The sequence below is a fragment of the Chelmon rostratus genome, chromosome 12 (genome assembly GCF_017976325.1).
Source record: "Chelmon rostratus isolate fCheRos1 chromosome 12, fCheRos1.pri, whole genome shotgun sequence".
In the NCBI taxonomy this organism is placed as follows: Eukaryota; Metazoa; Chordata; class Actinopteri; order Chaetodontiformes; family Chaetodontidae; genus Chelmon; species Chelmon rostratus.
The window spans coordinates 13235106-13250002 of record NC_055669.1 but is presented as its reverse complement, the minus strand read 5'-3'; the positions used below and the strand labels follow the sequence as shown (position 1 = coordinate 13250002).

The 14897-nt window shown below is 42.7% G+C and overlaps 4 protein-coding genes across 7 annotated transcripts; 1 reads left to right on the top strand and 3 right to left on the bottom strand.

The window, feature by feature from the left end:
• Positions 1 to 59: 59 nt before the first annotated feature.
• On the bottom strand, positions 60 to 2552 carry LOC121614536 (glyoxal reductase-like). Its single transcript, XM_041948455.1, has 7 exons — positions 2045 to 2552; positions 1589 to 1837; positions 1364 to 1465; positions 1161 to 1252; positions 625 to 807; positions 358 to 417; positions 60 to 215 (listed from the first exon to the last, which is right to left on the bottom strand). Exons 1-7 carry the CDS (start codon positions 2118 to 2120, stop codon positions 120 to 122), a joined length of 858 nt encoding a protein of 285 aa, XP_041804389.1. The 5' UTR covers positions 2121 to 2552; the 3' UTR covers positions 60 to 119.
• Positions 2553 to 2594: 42 nt separating this feature from the next.
• On the bottom strand, positions 2595 to 5607 carry zgc:110366 (uncharacterized protein LOC550476 homolog). Its single transcript, XM_041948454.1, has 8 exons — positions 5532 to 5607; positions 5235 to 5335; positions 4655 to 4903; positions 4405 to 4506; positions 4212 to 4303; positions 3647 to 3829; positions 3479 to 3538; positions 2595 to 3091 (listed from the first exon to the last, which is right to left on the bottom strand). Exons 1-8 carry the CDS (start codon positions 5543 to 5545, stop codon positions 2996 to 2998), a joined length of 897 nt encoding a protein of 298 aa, XP_041804388.1. The 5' UTR covers positions 5546 to 5607; the 3' UTR covers positions 2595 to 2995.
• Positions 5608 to 5924: 317 nt separating this feature from the next.
• extl2 (exostosin-like glycosyltransferase 2) lies at positions 5925 to 8894 on the top strand. Of its 2 annotated transcripts, none has more exons than XM_041948453.1 (5): positions 5925 to 5994; positions 6586 to 7034; positions 7114 to 7184; positions 7351 to 7466; positions 7609 to 8894. In XM_041948453.1, the coding sequence occupies exons 1-5, from the start codon at positions 5990 to 5992 to the stop codon at positions 8012 to 8014; spliced, it is 1047 nt and encodes a 348-aa protein (XP_041804387.1). In that variant the 5' UTR covers positions 5925 to 5989; the 3' UTR covers positions 8015 to 8894. The 2 variants fall into 2 exon arrangements, with proteins under 2 accessions (XP_041804387.1, XP_041804386.1); XM_041948452.1 differs by lacking the exon at positions 5925 to 5994 and adding an exon at positions 6014 to 6136.
• On the bottom strand, positions 8736 to 13664 carry parla (presenilin associated, rhomboid-like a). Of its 3 annotated transcripts, XR_006007234.1 has the most exons (11): positions 13561 to 13664; positions 12341 to 12527; positions 12131 to 12235; positions 11922 to 12057; positions 11700 to 11795; positions 11456 to 11605; positions 11095 to 11165; positions 10908 to 11009; positions 10645 to 10705; positions 10460 to 10557; positions 9824 to 9865 (listed from the first exon to the last, which is right to left on the bottom strand). XR_006007234.1 is itself a non-coding variant. In XM_041948448.1 (10 exons), the coding sequence occupies exons 1-10, from the start codon at positions 13638 to 13640 to the stop codon at positions 9718 to 9720; spliced, it is 1173 nt and encodes a 390-aa protein (XP_041804382.1). In that variant the 5' UTR covers positions 13641 to 13664; the 3' UTR covers positions 8736 to 9717. The 3 variants fall into 3 exon arrangements, 2 of the variants coding, with proteins under 2 accessions (XP_041804382.1, XP_041804383.1); XM_041948448.1 differs by lacking the exon at positions 10645 to 10705 and having other exon boundaries at positions 8736 to 9865; XM_041948449.1 differs by lacking the exon at positions 10645 to 10705 and having other exon boundaries at positions 8736 to 9865; positions 11922 to 12054.
• Positions 13665 to 14897: the final 1233 nt, after the last annotated feature.

Genomic DNA, 14897 nt, shown 5'->3' with positions numbered 1-14897 from the left:
GGCCCAGCACCAGCCCTTCATAGAAACACACAGAGATCATTTCAGTCCGAATTGTTTTATTTTCTTTCAAAATAAGAGTGAGTGAGGCACGTGAGGAATCGATTTGTGGGGCATTGGTGCTACTCTACATTTGTTGGATCCCACGACACATGTCTCCCGTCATGCAGCCCGTTTATAGCCTTCATGTCTTCCTCCTCCAGCTGGAAATCAAACACCTAAAAGAGTTTGAAGGAGGAAGGAAGGGGAGCGGTGGTAACAAAAATGTAAAAAATAATCAGTACATATCAGAATATATTTATTAATAATTCTAAGTTCAGAACTGGCGTAATGTTTTTTTGTTTGTTTTTTTTAACTCACCTGACAGTTTTCTACTACACGCTCCTTTTTGGTTGACTTTGGAATTGTAATGGCTCCATTCTAAGAGGAATGCAAGAATTAGTAACACTGTGGTGACAGATGTTTGACCAACAAGGTTTTTTAAATGCTGATGGTGATATTTTTGACTAAGGCTGTGTCCGTCTTTTGTAGAAACATATTTAATTTGAGTCCTATGGAACAATTCTTTATCTAAACCTGACTAGATACAGCAAATATTACACTGGAATAAACCGTCTGTTTCATTACCTGAATACTCCAGCGGATGCAGATCTGAGCAGGTGTGCGTCCGTACTTCTGTGCCAGCTGGATGATAGTGGGGTCGCTCACGGCTTGACCCTTGGCCAGAGGGCAGTACCCCTGAAACGCGATCCCCTCCTGACGGCAGTACTCCATCAGCTTATTGGGCTGCTGGTATGGATGGTACTCCACCTGATGGTGGGTGATATTATGAGTTTATGTAACAATGCTTCTAACAACAGCTGGCATGTTCAGGTTTTGACCCCACTTCTCTCACAAACAAGAAACAAGACCCTCCCTTTCCAGACAAGGGTCCTCAGTCTGCAGGACAAATTACGCTAAAACGAGGCATCTTGAGTGATTCCCCCCCCCCCCCCCTCTCTCTCTCTCTCTCTCTCTCTCTCTCTCTCTCTCTCTCTCTCTCTCTCTCTCTCTCTCTCTCTCTCTCTCTCTCTCTCTCTCTCTCTCTCTCTCTCTCTCTCTCTCTCTCTCTCTCTCTCTCTCTCTCTCATTTTAGCTCTGCTGTTGCTTTGTGAAACACTTACTTGATTAACATGTGGCACCACAGTACAGTCCTGCTTCAACTGCTCCAGGTGGTGAATCATAAAGTTGCTCACCCCAATAGAGCGACACAAACCTGCAGGAACAGAGAAATGATTTTCTCTATTAAAATAGAGATTTGCACCAACCCCTAAAATAAATCAACCACTTATCTCTGCTATGCGGTTGCATTTTGTGGTGTTTTTACCCTCTTCATAAAGGTTTTCCAAAGCTCTCCAGGCCTCAGCTCTCTGTTCTCTGTTGCTGCGACCGGGCAGCATCGAGCCGGGCCAGTGCAACATGTAGATGTCTGGTGAGAGAAGAGGGGGCAGGAGCAGACAATGAATGGGCGACAACTTTTACCAGATCATGTCCTTCATGTGGTCGTTAATCTCTTGAACATTAAAAGGGGACGCATCCCTTCACTCCTTACCAAGATAGTCCACCCCCATCTGGGAGCAGGATTTCTGAAAGGCCTTCTTGGCAGCTTCATATCCGTAGTCCTCCGGCCATAGTTTGTTGGTGACCCACAGGTCGCTGCGGGGTACCCCGCTATCTCTAAAAACTTCAGCAAGCTGTACCTCAAAGCCATTGTACTTTGACGTGTCAATGAGGCGTATGTCGCATTCTCGGACTGCAAACAGAACGGTGTCTTGGCAGAATCCTCCAACTTGGGACGTGCCTTAGAGAGAGGAAACAAACTAAATGTGGACCGCGTTGTGCCTCGCACCCACTGCATCATGCAAAGTCGTGAGGGGGTGACGCATGTTACATAATCTGCAATTATTTCAACAGAACACACATCTGGCTGCTCACAGTTCCATTCACAGGCTTACCCTGGCTGATGATGTTTCAAAGACACTTTTGAAAACATTAGAATGACACTCACCCATTCCAAGAATCGGCATTTGTATCCCATTTGAAAGTCTCACTGTGGGACCACTCCAGGTTTGTTCAGAAGACATGGTCTCTTTGAAAATGGTGTCTGTGCAACCTAGCTGAGAGCAGAACAGAAAACCCTTTCAACCGGCACAACCAGGTCTCCAAGTCTGTCAGGAGCTTCTTCCTCAAGGCCCTTTTTAAATTATTTGCCCCACCCTCCTAAAACTCGCGTTACGGCATTTACGCAATTTGACAAACGGCAACTGCCTTGAGTAGGGAGGAATTTTCTTTACGTTGGACAGCAGTGAATTATTCCGATATTTTGGTCACAAATAAACTGCATGAAATTTGCAAGGTTCATTGATCAAAACCTTCATATTTTACCCACTAGGACCAAAAGACTATAACCTATATGCATGCATGTGTATCTTTCCAGCACCTACAGATACATGTATGCACATAAACCTTTTTAAGTCAAAGATTGGGTGAGTTTTTAAGTCCTCTTTTGTAATGCAGGTCTCTGGTAAAGCCTGTACGTCTCGACAGGAAATCCTAAAAATCTGCAAAAAGATTGATGAAGAATGTCAACAAAAACTCAGTGTGAAAACTTTATTTCAGCAAAAAAAATATTCAGTATTTGGAAAGAATTTGTCAGCTAGAATCATGTTTTTCTATGGTAACTATGATTGTAACATCTAGTTGTTCTTGCATTATCAAAAGTAAGTTGTCATTTCTATAAAGTAAGGCACTTGTTGTGTTGGTTCACAGAAGAGGGAGCTGAGATGAATGAGCCTCACATTAAAGCTTAGTCTCCTTCCAGGCAAACGATAATGAACAAATAGCTGATTAAAATCTTATTACCGATCTCAACATTAGTTCTTCATCTAACGGCCATTTAAAAAACTGGTTCCAGGACAAACACCCTCCGAGTTTTCTCATGTGTCATCAAATCGCATCCTTACTCCACATCGGTTGGGTCCCAGGTCACGTGTCTGTCATCGTGCAACCTTGCCAAAGCGGCCATGTCCGACTCGTCCAGCTGGAACCCAAACACCTACAGTATGTGTGTGACAGAGCAGAGGTGGAGTAGGAGGACGAGGAGGAAGCGGATGACATTAGAAAATTATTATATAAAATAAGCAAGTCAACTGAATTATCAATAACTAGTTTACATTAGAGCAGCAGTGGTAATTACAATATATCAATGATTTTTGTTTCTATGATGGCAAATTTACACAATGTCTGCAGGCATTTGTTTTCAGCTTCACTGCAGGCCTACACTACAGCATCCAGCAACTGATTAGCCTCGATCCTCCTGTTTCTTTTTAAGGTATTATGTCGTCATGCACGCTTGATTGATCAGTCACAGCATTATCAATCTTCCATAAAATTTCTTGATTTTTAATAGTGCAGAAGACTGCGCAATGCATTTCCAACTCACTTGACAGTTTTCTAGTATCCTCTCCTTTTTGATGGATTTTGGTATCGTGACAACTCCATTCTAAAGATAAGTAAGCAAACCATAACATTGTGGGTAAAATATATACATATGTATATATGCATAAAGAAACGTGTTTATTTTATAGCAGTGTATGAACAATGGGACAACCTGAATACTCCAGCGGACGCAGATCTGTGCAGGTGTGCGTCTGTGCTTTTCTGCTATCTGGAGAACCGTTGGATCACTGAAGACTTGACCCTTAGCCAGAGGACTGTAGCCTTCAAACACAATTCCCTCCTGACAACAGTATTTTATCAGCTGTCTGGGCTGCTGGAAAGGATGGTACTCCACCTGAGGGTCGTAGCATTTTAAAGATGCATCACAGGCAAGTCAGTTTGTGTAAGAAGGTTATTAACCTGCCCTGGGTCAAGTCGGGGTTTCTAACTCTATTATTGAATCAATTGTTTTTTATGTGTAAATTGCAGCTAAAGGATTCAGTTACTGTATGAAAGTAACGGGTGGGTTGAAGGGGAATAATCTCACAAGGGAAGTATGAGAACAAATATAAATCTGAGAAAATGCTAAAATAATAATAATAATAATAATACTCAAGTATACTTGAGTAGGAGTATAAAAATTGATCTGTGTAAAAACTACATCAAAGAACTGCAACTGCCCCTAATAAACACATTTAATCTAACTCAGGTTTTTCTGAAGGAAAAAAACAACCAACCTGGTTAACATGTGGCACAACGCTACAGTCTTCTTTTAACTGTTCCAGGTGGCGGACCAGAAAGTTGCTCACTCCAATAGCACGACACACCCCTACAAAGACAAACAGGGATACTTATTTACTTACTTATGCTCTGTTAAATATCCCACTCTGTCGTTATCGGTTTTCTGTTGTGAGCTCCCATGCTATGTACCTTCTTTATAAAGCTCCTCCAAAGCTCTCCAGGTGTCAGCCCTCATCTCACGGTTGGAGCAACCAGGTTCCAGTGACCCTGGCCAGTGCATCAGGTACAGATCTGCAAAAAGGGGGCAGGTGATGATTTATTGAAAAACTGCCATGATAATAAAGAAGCAAAGAAAAATATATTATAATTAAAAAGAGCAATACTAACACAGCAAACTGCAGTTTCTGTGTGACATGTTGTTATCAATCACAACCCATACCCAGATAATCCACCCCCATCTGTGAGCAGGAGTCGAGGCAGGCCTTCTTTGCAGCTTTGTACCCGTAGTCCCCCGGCCACAGTTTATTGGTGAGCCACAGATCACTTCGTGCTCTCCCACTTTCTCTGATTGCTTTGCAAAGTTTCTCCTCACAGCTGTAGCGTTTGGCTGTGTCAATGTGGCGCACGCCACACTCAGTGAGGGCATACACGATGGCATCATGAGAGTATCCGCCATTGTGTGACGTGCCTGGTATTGAGAGAGAATATCAAACAAAACAAAGGCCATCAAAATTCAAAGGTATTTTTCAGCTTTTAATGCCAAACTACCAATTTCTACTATTCTATTCTCTAAACAACCAAAATTACAGAAAAAGAAAGAATTTACTTCATAAGTGTGAATGTTTGTGTCACCAGTGGACACTGATATAAATATATTGTTAACTTTTCCATTAGGATTTCCTCACAATAATGTAAAAAGCGAAATACCATAGCAGATTTAAAACAGCTGTAAATCACCATACATTGTGTTGAGGGTTATAGTTGCACGAATACAAACCAGTAAATCAAGTAAAACGCACCTAAGCCCAATATTGGAATCTGCAGACCATTGGAAAGTGGGACAGTAGGACAGCTCAGTACTGTTGTGACAGACATGCTCCTCTTGGCAGTGCTGGACAACCTGAAAGACAAATTATTGTCCTTAGTTTGTATTGTCTTCTTGCTCTGCTAATGTTAAAGAACATCTGTGCCCGAGCTTGTCATTCCACGTCTGCTGTACTTTAGGACTATCCACAACTTTCCAAAACAGTTAATGTCAATAATATTTAACTATCCGTTGCAAACACTTAAATCAGTGCACCGCTATCGAACCGTACCGGAACATCGCCATGAAGTTACTATTAAAGTTTATTTTGCTCTTCTGTTCAACGCAACCACGTTATGATCTCTGAGGGAGGTGGAGATATGCCTCCATCGGAAAATCAAATTACTTGACATTCTAGCCTATGTGCGGCTCGCTTGTTCAGCCCAACAAAGATGGCGTCGGTTTCCAAAAGGTACGAAATAGGCTCACGTGTGCGGATTTACGACACTTTAATTCATATAATACAACACAAAGACTCAAGTGGATCCAGTTTTGCAAGTAGCTGGCAATTTGAAGGTTTTCCCAACAACACGGCGGTTCGCTTCTGAGCTGTGTCCTCCACTCACGCTACGTTACGGCTAATGTTAGCGTGTCACAGCTCTTTCCGTTGAGGCTCTTTGGTTAGAGTCAGCCAACATGGCGACCATGTAACGAAGAGAAAACGGGCTGTTTGTATGGAATGTCAACAAAATGAGGCGAGTTTTGAGTTTCGGAAAGAAATAAAACATCACTTGTCCTGTTCTAAAGAAATAGCTCTATTATATGGCAATTCGTTCAACTTAAAGTATTGCGTTATATTTAAAGAATAGAGTTAAGCATAATGGTTTTATACAACAGGTAAGTTTTTGTGTAAGCTAGCTAGTTAGCGTTTAATTTGATTTGCTAACAGTCAGCGTGAACAATTAACTTTGTCGTCCAAAGGCCAAATGGTAAAATTTCAAATTTGACCACTATAAAACTGTTCTGTGACTCATTTTGTTAAGAAAATAAACCTAATGATTTTTTGGCCGCCTCCAGTTGTTGACCTCTTATGTTTCACCCTCCTGGCAGCGCTGTTTTTGTGCACCAGGCTCGTGACTTTGGCTTGTTTCTGAGTCCCAGTGTGTTCAGAAAGCCTCAGGAGAACATGCAAAAATCAATCTTATTTTGCACTTATTCTCTCTTATGGCATGTGTTTAATCTTGTTTATGCGTCTGTTTTTTGAAGCTGATGTTCTGGGATATCTTAACACCTGGACTATACTGTAATGGGCCGTCCTGCATGTCTGTGCACCTCCTTTGATGCAGGGTCCCCCGTTGCTGCATGGGGCTCCGACGTACCTATTTGGTCTGGCCAATCCTGCTTCTCCTCCTGGTTGGTGCAGCCTTGACAGCTCTGCTGCCTCCTGCTGAGGATCAAGGAGGCCTCAGCGTCCTGGGAGTGATTCGCCGGGCAACATATCAAAAGGAGAATCCTGCACAGGGCCACCATGGTGACAGCACGGAGGAGGGACAGGGGTTTACCATCATCATCCAGACTTACAACCGCACAGACGTTTTGCTCAAACTCCTAAACCACTACCAGGCTGTGCCTCATCTTCAGCGGATTATCATTGTGTGGAACAACGTTGGGGAGCAGACACCTCTGAAGTTATGGAACTCTTTGGGGCCTCATCCGGTGCCTGTGGTCTTCAAGGAGCAGACCAGCAATCGAATGCGCAACAGACTACAACCCTTCCCTGAGATTGATACTGACGGTCAGTTTATCTATAAGCTTTCATATTGTGTATGTCTGTTTTCTTCAGTGGCGTTTGATTTTTTTTCTTTGATCCCTAGCTGTGCTGATGCTGGATGACGACACCCTGGTCAGTGTTCCTGACATCAGTTTTGCTTTCTCTGTCTGGAAGGTAATGCAGCGACAATTTAGATGAGAGCGATAAACATTCTGCATTTGCATGGCATTTTGGTTTAACTTGGTAATTGATTATGTGATTAAAAATGCATGATGTGATACTTTTAGCTGCGCCAAACACAATGTGATTGACAGAAGTTGTTTTATCTCTGGTTTCACAGCAATTTCCAGACCAGATTGTTGGGTTTGTCCCAAGGAAACACGTCTCAACACCAGGAGGAGTGTACAGTTATGGCAGCTTCGAACTGCAGGACCCAGAAACAGCTGGAGGTGACAAGTAAGTTGTGCGTCTTTTTTTTTCATAGTTTTGTAAAGTTCCACATATACTGCACTTCATTGGCCACTTGTTTGGTTTGGTATTACTTTAATGAGAAAGTTTTTTTTATTTTTATTCTTATATTGTGATCCACTTGCTGCAGATACTCTATGGTGTTGATTGGTGCTGCCTTCTTCCACCGCCGCTACCTGCAGCTCTTCCAGGACCAACCACAAGCAGTGCACGCGCTGGTGGATGAAACGCAGAATTGTGATGACATTGCCACAAACTTTGCAGTCGCGCTGTATTTGAGGAAACACTCAAAGTCTATAGGCAGCATTAACAAACCCTCTGGGATCTTTGTCAAACCTGTGGACCTCCGCAACCTGGAAAAGGATGCCAGCAGTGGGTACCAGGGTATGTGGCATCGTCCCGAACACCTCCTTCAGAGGTCATACTGTCTGAACAGGCTGACCCAGATCTATGGCTTCATGCCACTCTGCTTCTCCAACCTGATGGTCTCCCAGTTTGGTTTCCCCAGCTATGCCAACCACAAGACTAGAGGCTGAGGACCTGCCACATCGCTGACAGTTTTGGATTGAAAGAAGACTGACTCATGTAGCCGCCTGGTAAGTGTGTGTTTGATTAATAACACATCAGCTGTCTGGGATGTACTTGATCACCTGGTGTACAGCTGATATTCTCATGTTCATGTAATCCGTGGCTGGAAGAAATCATTTACTTACGGTGTGTTCAGAATCATGAATGCAGGCAAATGTTTTACATCCTAACACATTTAAAACTGGCATTTAATTTTTAAACACTGTTGAAAATGATTGCAACTAAAACAGAAGTGATTTTGGAGAAATACAGCATCAAATGGTTTCTGTGAGAAGATTTAGCTGGTTTGCTCAGTGGCCTCAGCAGCACTATCATGAACTTTTATCCTTTGGACAACAGCAAGGATTTTCTTCACGTGGTCCAATCTGATGAAACACCCGTAATTGATGAGGTAATTTGTATATTGTTGCCAAAGCTGCCTTTCCTTCAGCATGTACTACTCTCTCAGTGGCTTGTAGTGGGGTGGCAGTCTTAGATCTGGCTTGTTTGTAACCATGATTTACAGCACTGATGCTGTCTCATTCAGATATTACACTACAATATACATTTGTTCATGGAATGTGTCCTTTTTTTTGGGGGGGGTGAGCTTGTGTACAGCCTCTCCAAAATTCAAAATACATGTTAGAAGATACAGGTATTCTTTGGCCAAAGAAGAAACTGCACCAAAGTGTGAATCATAGAATAAAAGTAGTATTTAAGTATTATGTGCATTGTAACAATCTTTATTTACAGTGCTGTGCATGTGTGGACAATCTTTTTTTTTTATGTGTGTACATATGTTAAGTTTGTAGGACTGTATCTTGTGATTTAGGTAAATAAAGCCAACACTTTGAATTTGTGGATGAATTCATAATTATATGATCTCAGTTAAAAAGAGTTAAGTCTCGAAACAAATGCTGAATGACTGAAGAGTCAAGTGATGGTGCCAAATCCAGGAGTGGGTGCCGCCCTTGCTTTGCTAACGCCTGCCATAATTTTCGGGGCTTATATCTGACATGCTGAAGCATCTGATAACAGTAACACTCCTTCATGACTTTTATTTTGAGGTTTCCCAGCACAGATGTCAACATCCCTCCAGGGTGAAACGATCCTGTCTCAGATACTGTGAAGCCAGTACGGACCAAGTTCCTTCTGCAACGTTTATGGCACTCTTGTTTCAGTAGGACTAATCCACCCTTTCATTCAATAATTTAGAAAATGTATCAGTGGTTGAAAGTCCAGTTTTAATAGCAACATAAGAGCAGCCCACAGGACTGTGTATTACTTTGAATTCAGCAAATTATGAGCTCCTTGAACTGTATCAGTTCTCTGGTTTTTCTGTGCAGGCTCATATAATTGCTTTCAGTAATATGACCGAGAAGAAGCTGACACAACATCTTCGGGTTATTAAGAGGTAGGAGAGTGATGATGTTTTCTTAGCAGATGTTAGCAGTCTACACAGTAAACATCTGGACTGCAAGACCAGGTGTGAGGTCAGGTCTCTGCATATTAAATCCTCTTCTGCTCATTACTAACCTTGAATGAAAAACTATATTTAGTTATAAACAATAACATCCGACTCCCTCATGGTGGATGAAAGTGTCCTTGCATATCCTAAGGTAACTCTGGACTCCGCTTCTTTCGAAAACGAGCCGAGAGACCTTGCAGTGTCTCATTGTGGTCCAGGTCCACTACCACTGGCCCCAGGCCCACCTCCTGGCCTGGCTCCGCTGGCGCCTGGAGAACGCATGTCATGCCACAGCTTCACAAGAGGCTCCCTCTTCCTCCAAATGAGTTTGTGACCATATGTCACATACCACCTGTAGGACAAGATGTATGGAGCTGGTTGAATGTACTGATTACAGGACATGATGCCACCACAAACATCCTTTTAAAAGATTTACACCACCATAAACTGCATAAAGCTGAAGTTCAAACTACAACAGTAGTCGCAGTGTACATCCGCTTATAAAGACAGTGAGATGAGTTTGAAAGATCTTGAAAAAGCTAGTAAGTAAACCTTGAGTTACATTTATCTTGTCAAACTACAAGAAGACAGTAGCGGTTCTGGAGCTTTCGATCATATCACACCATCTTCATCAGCAGATGGAGTTTGCAGAGTTGCTGGGGAAATCTTCGAATTCAATTTTTTCAGAGCAATTGAAGGACTTCAGCTTTTAATTTGATCTACTCATGAAGATCACATAATATGAAAGCACCAGAAGACACACTAAATGGACCTTAAGGTGAGACTATTATCGTGCAAGCATTAAATGTTTTGAAAAGTAGTCTGTAGGACATTCTTCTCCAATAAAAAACGCTTCACACCTTCATTTACACACGCTGTGGAGTTTTTGAGTCTATACATACACTTGATTATTAATTTCCCTGTAAAAGGATTATTGGCCACTCACACTCCAAAGAGGGCTCCGCCAAGGTGAGCCGCGTGGTCAAACAGCCGCCATCCCAGTATAAGCCCTGCAGTGTCTATGGCGACGAGCGCTACCAGAGCCTGAAGACAGACCAATGACAGGAACCCGAAGTTACGCGCAAATCAACAACAACAACCTCTACCATGCATTCAGACATGCATACTTACACATTCACTCACACACACTGGACTTTGTCCGTTTCGTTCATGCACTGATTTTAACTTTCGCCTGCAGCAAAAACACAACATGGGAATGTCAACAACACCCTATTAAACGTGTGACTTCACAAACCATTTGAATTCACATTAGGTGTGTTATCCACAAAGCGGTAAAGGTTTTTCACACCATATTTGGCGCATATCCAGGGCCGGCAACACAAGCACAAATACAAGCCTCATGAACACACACGCACATACTGTGCGTCACTTACATTTCCTGCTGTGAAAGTGACCATGGGGAGGAAGATTATGCCAAGTTTGGCCTCTGGCACCTTTGCACAGACTGCAGCCAGCACTGCCATGACGGCACCCGACTACAGATCAAAGAACGACAGGTCCAACGATTAGGATTATTGCACTTCTTTTGCGTTAAGATGTATGAAGATTTTAGCTTCTCACCGCTCCTAATGATGGATAGAGACGTCCGGTGGCTGTTTTACACATGTAGCTAACCATAGTGGAAATCACACCTGAAAATACACATTATGTTTGAGATAGCGCTCTTTCTTCTGCCAGAAAAACCTCAATTCATCCCTTTATTACTTTCATTTCCCATGTTCTCAGTCATAATGAGCATATATTTTAAAATGTGTTAAGCTCTAATAAGTCATTTTGCTAAATAGCAAATATGTATCTGTGCACTATGTCATTTCTAAATGTCAGTCATCTGATTTCATGTTTAGTTACTTATAACTTGTGTTACATAGAAGACTGACGTCTAAATCAATTCTGTGGGAGACTTAGTCTTTATTTGACTCACCAGCAGACATGTAGACTGCAAGAAACTGCTCCTTCCCTAAGAGAGAGACAATTCCTGAGGAGAATGTCCACAGGACATACATGTTGGCCATCATGTGGATAATGGAGTAGTGGCTAAAGGAGGACAGGACCATGGGAAGGCACCGTGTTTCTGTCGAGGGGAGAGAAACATTGAAAACGACTGCGTAAGCACTCTGTATTATTTATTTAGCTTTCTGAACAACTGGTAGAAACAGCACACTCACTGGAGGCTGGGTTGGACGTGAAGTACTTAATCATGCTTCTTTGCATTGAAGGGATCCGCCAGCAGCACAGGACCGCAGCATTTACCGCAATGATCCCTGGAAAACAGCAACAAGGAAAGCTCCTGAAGAAATGCGGGATTATATCCCGCTTGTGGAGAGATGCTGATGTTGGCCTAAATCTGGAGAAACTCAGGGCCAAAATAAGTCTGCAACATAAGTTACCAGTGACAGTCCTCTGTCCTTCGGTGAGGCTGCTCCAGAAGTCATCCACCATGGACATCACGAGGATGAGCTGTCGCTGCAAGCTGGACAGCTGGCTCCACCAGTCATGCCAGTACGCCATGTCCTGGGAGCCCTTCTAACATATGAACGGCTTATAGGTCGACAGCAGTGGAAGAGAGAAACAGCCGTTTGTACCATTAAAACCTCACCTGTAAGAGTCGCTCTGCCTCCTCTTCATCTTTTGCGGACTGAACTCTCAACTTCAGGGTCTCGTATTGCAGGATGGCCGCCGCACCAAAGGAGCAGCCTGTAAACTGACATGGAGTCAGACAAACGACCAGCAGCATCGTACTGGCTCAAACCCCAGAGCTGCATGCATCTATTTTCTCTCATTTGGCCAGAAAAACGGGAGGACCTACCCCTACGGTGAACATCAGCGGCTTGAAAAGTGTTGGCCTGGGGGCTTTGGGAGGAGGCGGGCGACCCGGTGCGCCGCCAGCCTCAGAGGGTGAAGCTTTCGTTTCTTGGGTGACATTTCCTTTCTTTGTATCGGGCCTTTTGGCTTCCCGGCGGAAACCGCACCTCTGTTGGTTACATGGGTTCAGTCTGCCAAAAAAAAAAAAAAAAACATGTAGACACATGAGGAAGTGTTGAAGCCTAATCTACAGATGGACAGCTTTGATGTGCCTGTAAGCAACATAACATTAACATTTCCCTGTAGTGAAAAGCTGGTCCAGATTTTCTTCAGGTGTTGATTCAACTCTATCATAATTAGTTTGCTGTTGTATAATATTGCTTGTAGGGCTGCAAACTGATGATTATTCATTACTGATTAACTGCTTGGTTTATGAAATGTCAAAACTAGTGAAGAATTACTGTCACAATATTCTAAAGCCTATGGCAATGTCTTCAAAATGCTCCAACTGGCAGTCTTAAACCTAAAAATATTTAGTTCACAAACACATATTCAAGATGCTGGAATCAATTGATTGATTGACTGACTGATTGTTTCAGTATATATTTGCACAGTATTACTATGACCAACACGCGCATGTTTCTGATATTTAATTCAAGCATCATCTTTGTAAAACGTGTAATTGTAGCTTTTCCAGGAGAGCAGCACGCAGGCTCTGAGGCCTCCTGACCTCACTTCATACTGGCGACCACAAACCAGAGCTATTGATTTATTAGGTTATTGATTTAACAAGGTAAATCCTGGGCGGTGGGAGAAGCCGGGCATTGATGGTGCTGCTTGAACAGCTCCGTCCAGTAAAACCCGTCACAAGCTGCGTTTCCATTTCAGTTGTTCGCAAAATAAAAGCGATATTTCTAATATTTCGGCAAAGTTCGAATGCGACTTGCAGGTGTTTCCATTACCGTTTTTTTATTGCGATATTTAGGATTTGCGCATTTCTAGGGGCAATGGAAACGCAGCTACAGACAGGTGATACAGACAGCGCAGGTATTGCAGTTTTTCATTGTAAACAAATGAAACATGGAGCTGTCAGCACCGTGAATGTCTCTACGACGCCAGCCGGCACAGCTAGCTAATCACATACACGCGCGCGCCCGCGCGTCCGGTCAGCGTTACCCTTGTTCAGTCAGACCCTGCGCCCCCAGCAGGTGTATATTTCCTCACCTGCAGCTTCGTGAGGTAGTGTTGGACGATCTAATGAACTCTGTTTTGGCCCATTTCGTTAAACATCCTCTCCACGCCATGTTTGTGATGACCTCCTGCCTGAAGTCCCTCCCACCGCCAGACTGGAGGTAATGCTGCGTTCAGGCTCGGTTAAAAGCTCCGACATTTGAATAGTCACTGACCGTTTAACAAACTTTATTTTATTTTATTTTATTTTTTGGAGTGTCGGAGGGAGAAAAGCTCTTGTTTGCACCAGTTTCAAATTAAAATATATTTATTAGTTTAATCTTTAAGCAAAATGCAAAATTATCATAACATAGCATCGTAAGATTGCACACTTCATTATGTGTGCGTGCGTGCGTGCGTGTGTGTGTGTGTGTGTGTGTGTGTGTGTGTGTGTGTGTGTAACTATTATTCTGATATAATGCATCCATGGCATCAAACTGCATGCACACAATATCCACTTACTGTCAAGTCCAAACAGGTACACACTGTGCACACAGGCCTACAGGTAGGCTAAATGTATGCTGTACATAAACCACCAACTATACCAAAATAACTACTACTGACCAACATTACCCATAGTATTATATTCATATTCCCCATGCACCCTTGTACTGTATGTGCACACACATAACAGTGAAAATGTAATCTGTATATAGACACTGCATGCTACTCTGTACTACTCTGCAGTGAGATGCTCGAAACCAAAGAGTCCAATTCCTTGTATGCTGTAGCATAAAGTTATTTGTCATCCTGAAATGTTGTTTGAGTCGGAACTTGAATGCAGCACAGGATATACGCATTTGTGCTGCGCAGGCACAGCAGCTTTGAGTTTTTCCATAGGTAGCACTTCACTTCCCCCTAGTGGCGTGTTAAAGTACAGATGCGTCAGTTCCGGAAGTCTTGCCGGTAAAGTCACAGTGGTGGAAAGTAACTGCATACATGGGACTAGAGCTGTCCTATCTAGTCTGGTTGCGTACGAACTGATGAAGCCTGCTCGGATGAGAGGCGAAACGTCTTCTAAGACAAACTGACGAGGTCCAGTTGCGAACGATTGAATGCCCTAAAGCTTACATACATTTACTGAAGAAATGAAACTAAGAACAGTTTTGAGGTACTTCTTAAGCTGAACCTTTCAATGTTGTGCTATTTTATAATTAATCTCAACAACATTTCAAAGGAAAATATTGTACTTTTTACTCCATTACATTTATTTGACAGCCTGTGTCTATGCAAAATAAGATTTTATATCTATAACTAATGTTCACTTTGTAAAATATGATGCATGGACCCTTTTCACAGTACACATTTTGACACAGTAGCAAAAGCACCGG

What these genes read in the sequence shown, in the direction of transcription:
- LOC121614536 (XM_041948455.1), bottom strand. Translation starts at nt 2,120, where the DNA reads ATGTCTTCTGAACAAACCTGGAGTGGTCCCACAGTGAGACTTTCAAAT. An exon ending in GCATCCGCTGGAGTATTCAG is followed by an intron (nt 418 to 624) that starts GTAATGAAACAG and finishes CATTCCTCTTAG; the next exon opens with AATGGAGCCATTACAATTCC. An exon ending in GTGTAGTAGAAAACTGTCAG is followed by an intron (nt 216 to 357) that starts GTGAGTTAAAAA and finishes AAACTCTTTTAG; the next exon opens with GTGTTTGATTTCCAGCTGGA.
- zgc:110366 (XM_041948454.1), bottom strand. An exon ending in TTGTGCCACATGTTAACCAG is followed by an intron (nt 3,830 to 4,211) that starts GTTGGTTGTTTT and finishes TACGACCCTCAG; the next exon opens with GTGGAGTACCATCCTTTCCA. An exon ending in GGATACTAGAAAACTGTCAA is followed by an intron (nt 3,092 to 3,478) that starts GTGAGTTGGAAA and finishes CACATACTGTAG; the next exon opens with GTGTTTGGGTTCCAGCTGGA.
- extl2 (XM_041948452.1), top strand. An exon ending in CCCTGAGATTGATACTGACG is followed by an intron (nt 7,035 to 7,113) that starts GTCAGTTTATCT and finishes TTTGATCCCTAG; the next exon opens with CTGTGCTGATGCTGGATGAC. An exon ending in GAAACAGCTGGAGGTGACAA is followed by an intron (nt 7,467 to 7,608) that starts GTAAGTTGTGCG and finishes CACTTGCTGCAG; the next exon opens with ATACTCTATGGTGTTGATTG.
- parla (XM_041948448.1), bottom strand. Translation starts at nt 13,640, where the DNA reads ATGGCGTGGAGAGGATGTTTAACGAAATGGGCCAAAACAGAGTTCATT. An exon ending in AGGCAGAGCGACTCTTACAG is followed by an intron (nt 12,058 to 12,130) that starts GTGAGGTTTTAA and finishes TTCATATGTTAG; the next exon opens with AAGGGCTCCCAGGACATGGC. An exon ending in TGCAGTCTACATGTCTGCTG is followed by an intron (nt 11,166 to 11,455) that starts GTGAGTCAAATA and finishes GTGTATTTTCAG; the next exon opens with GTGTGATTTCCACTATGGTT.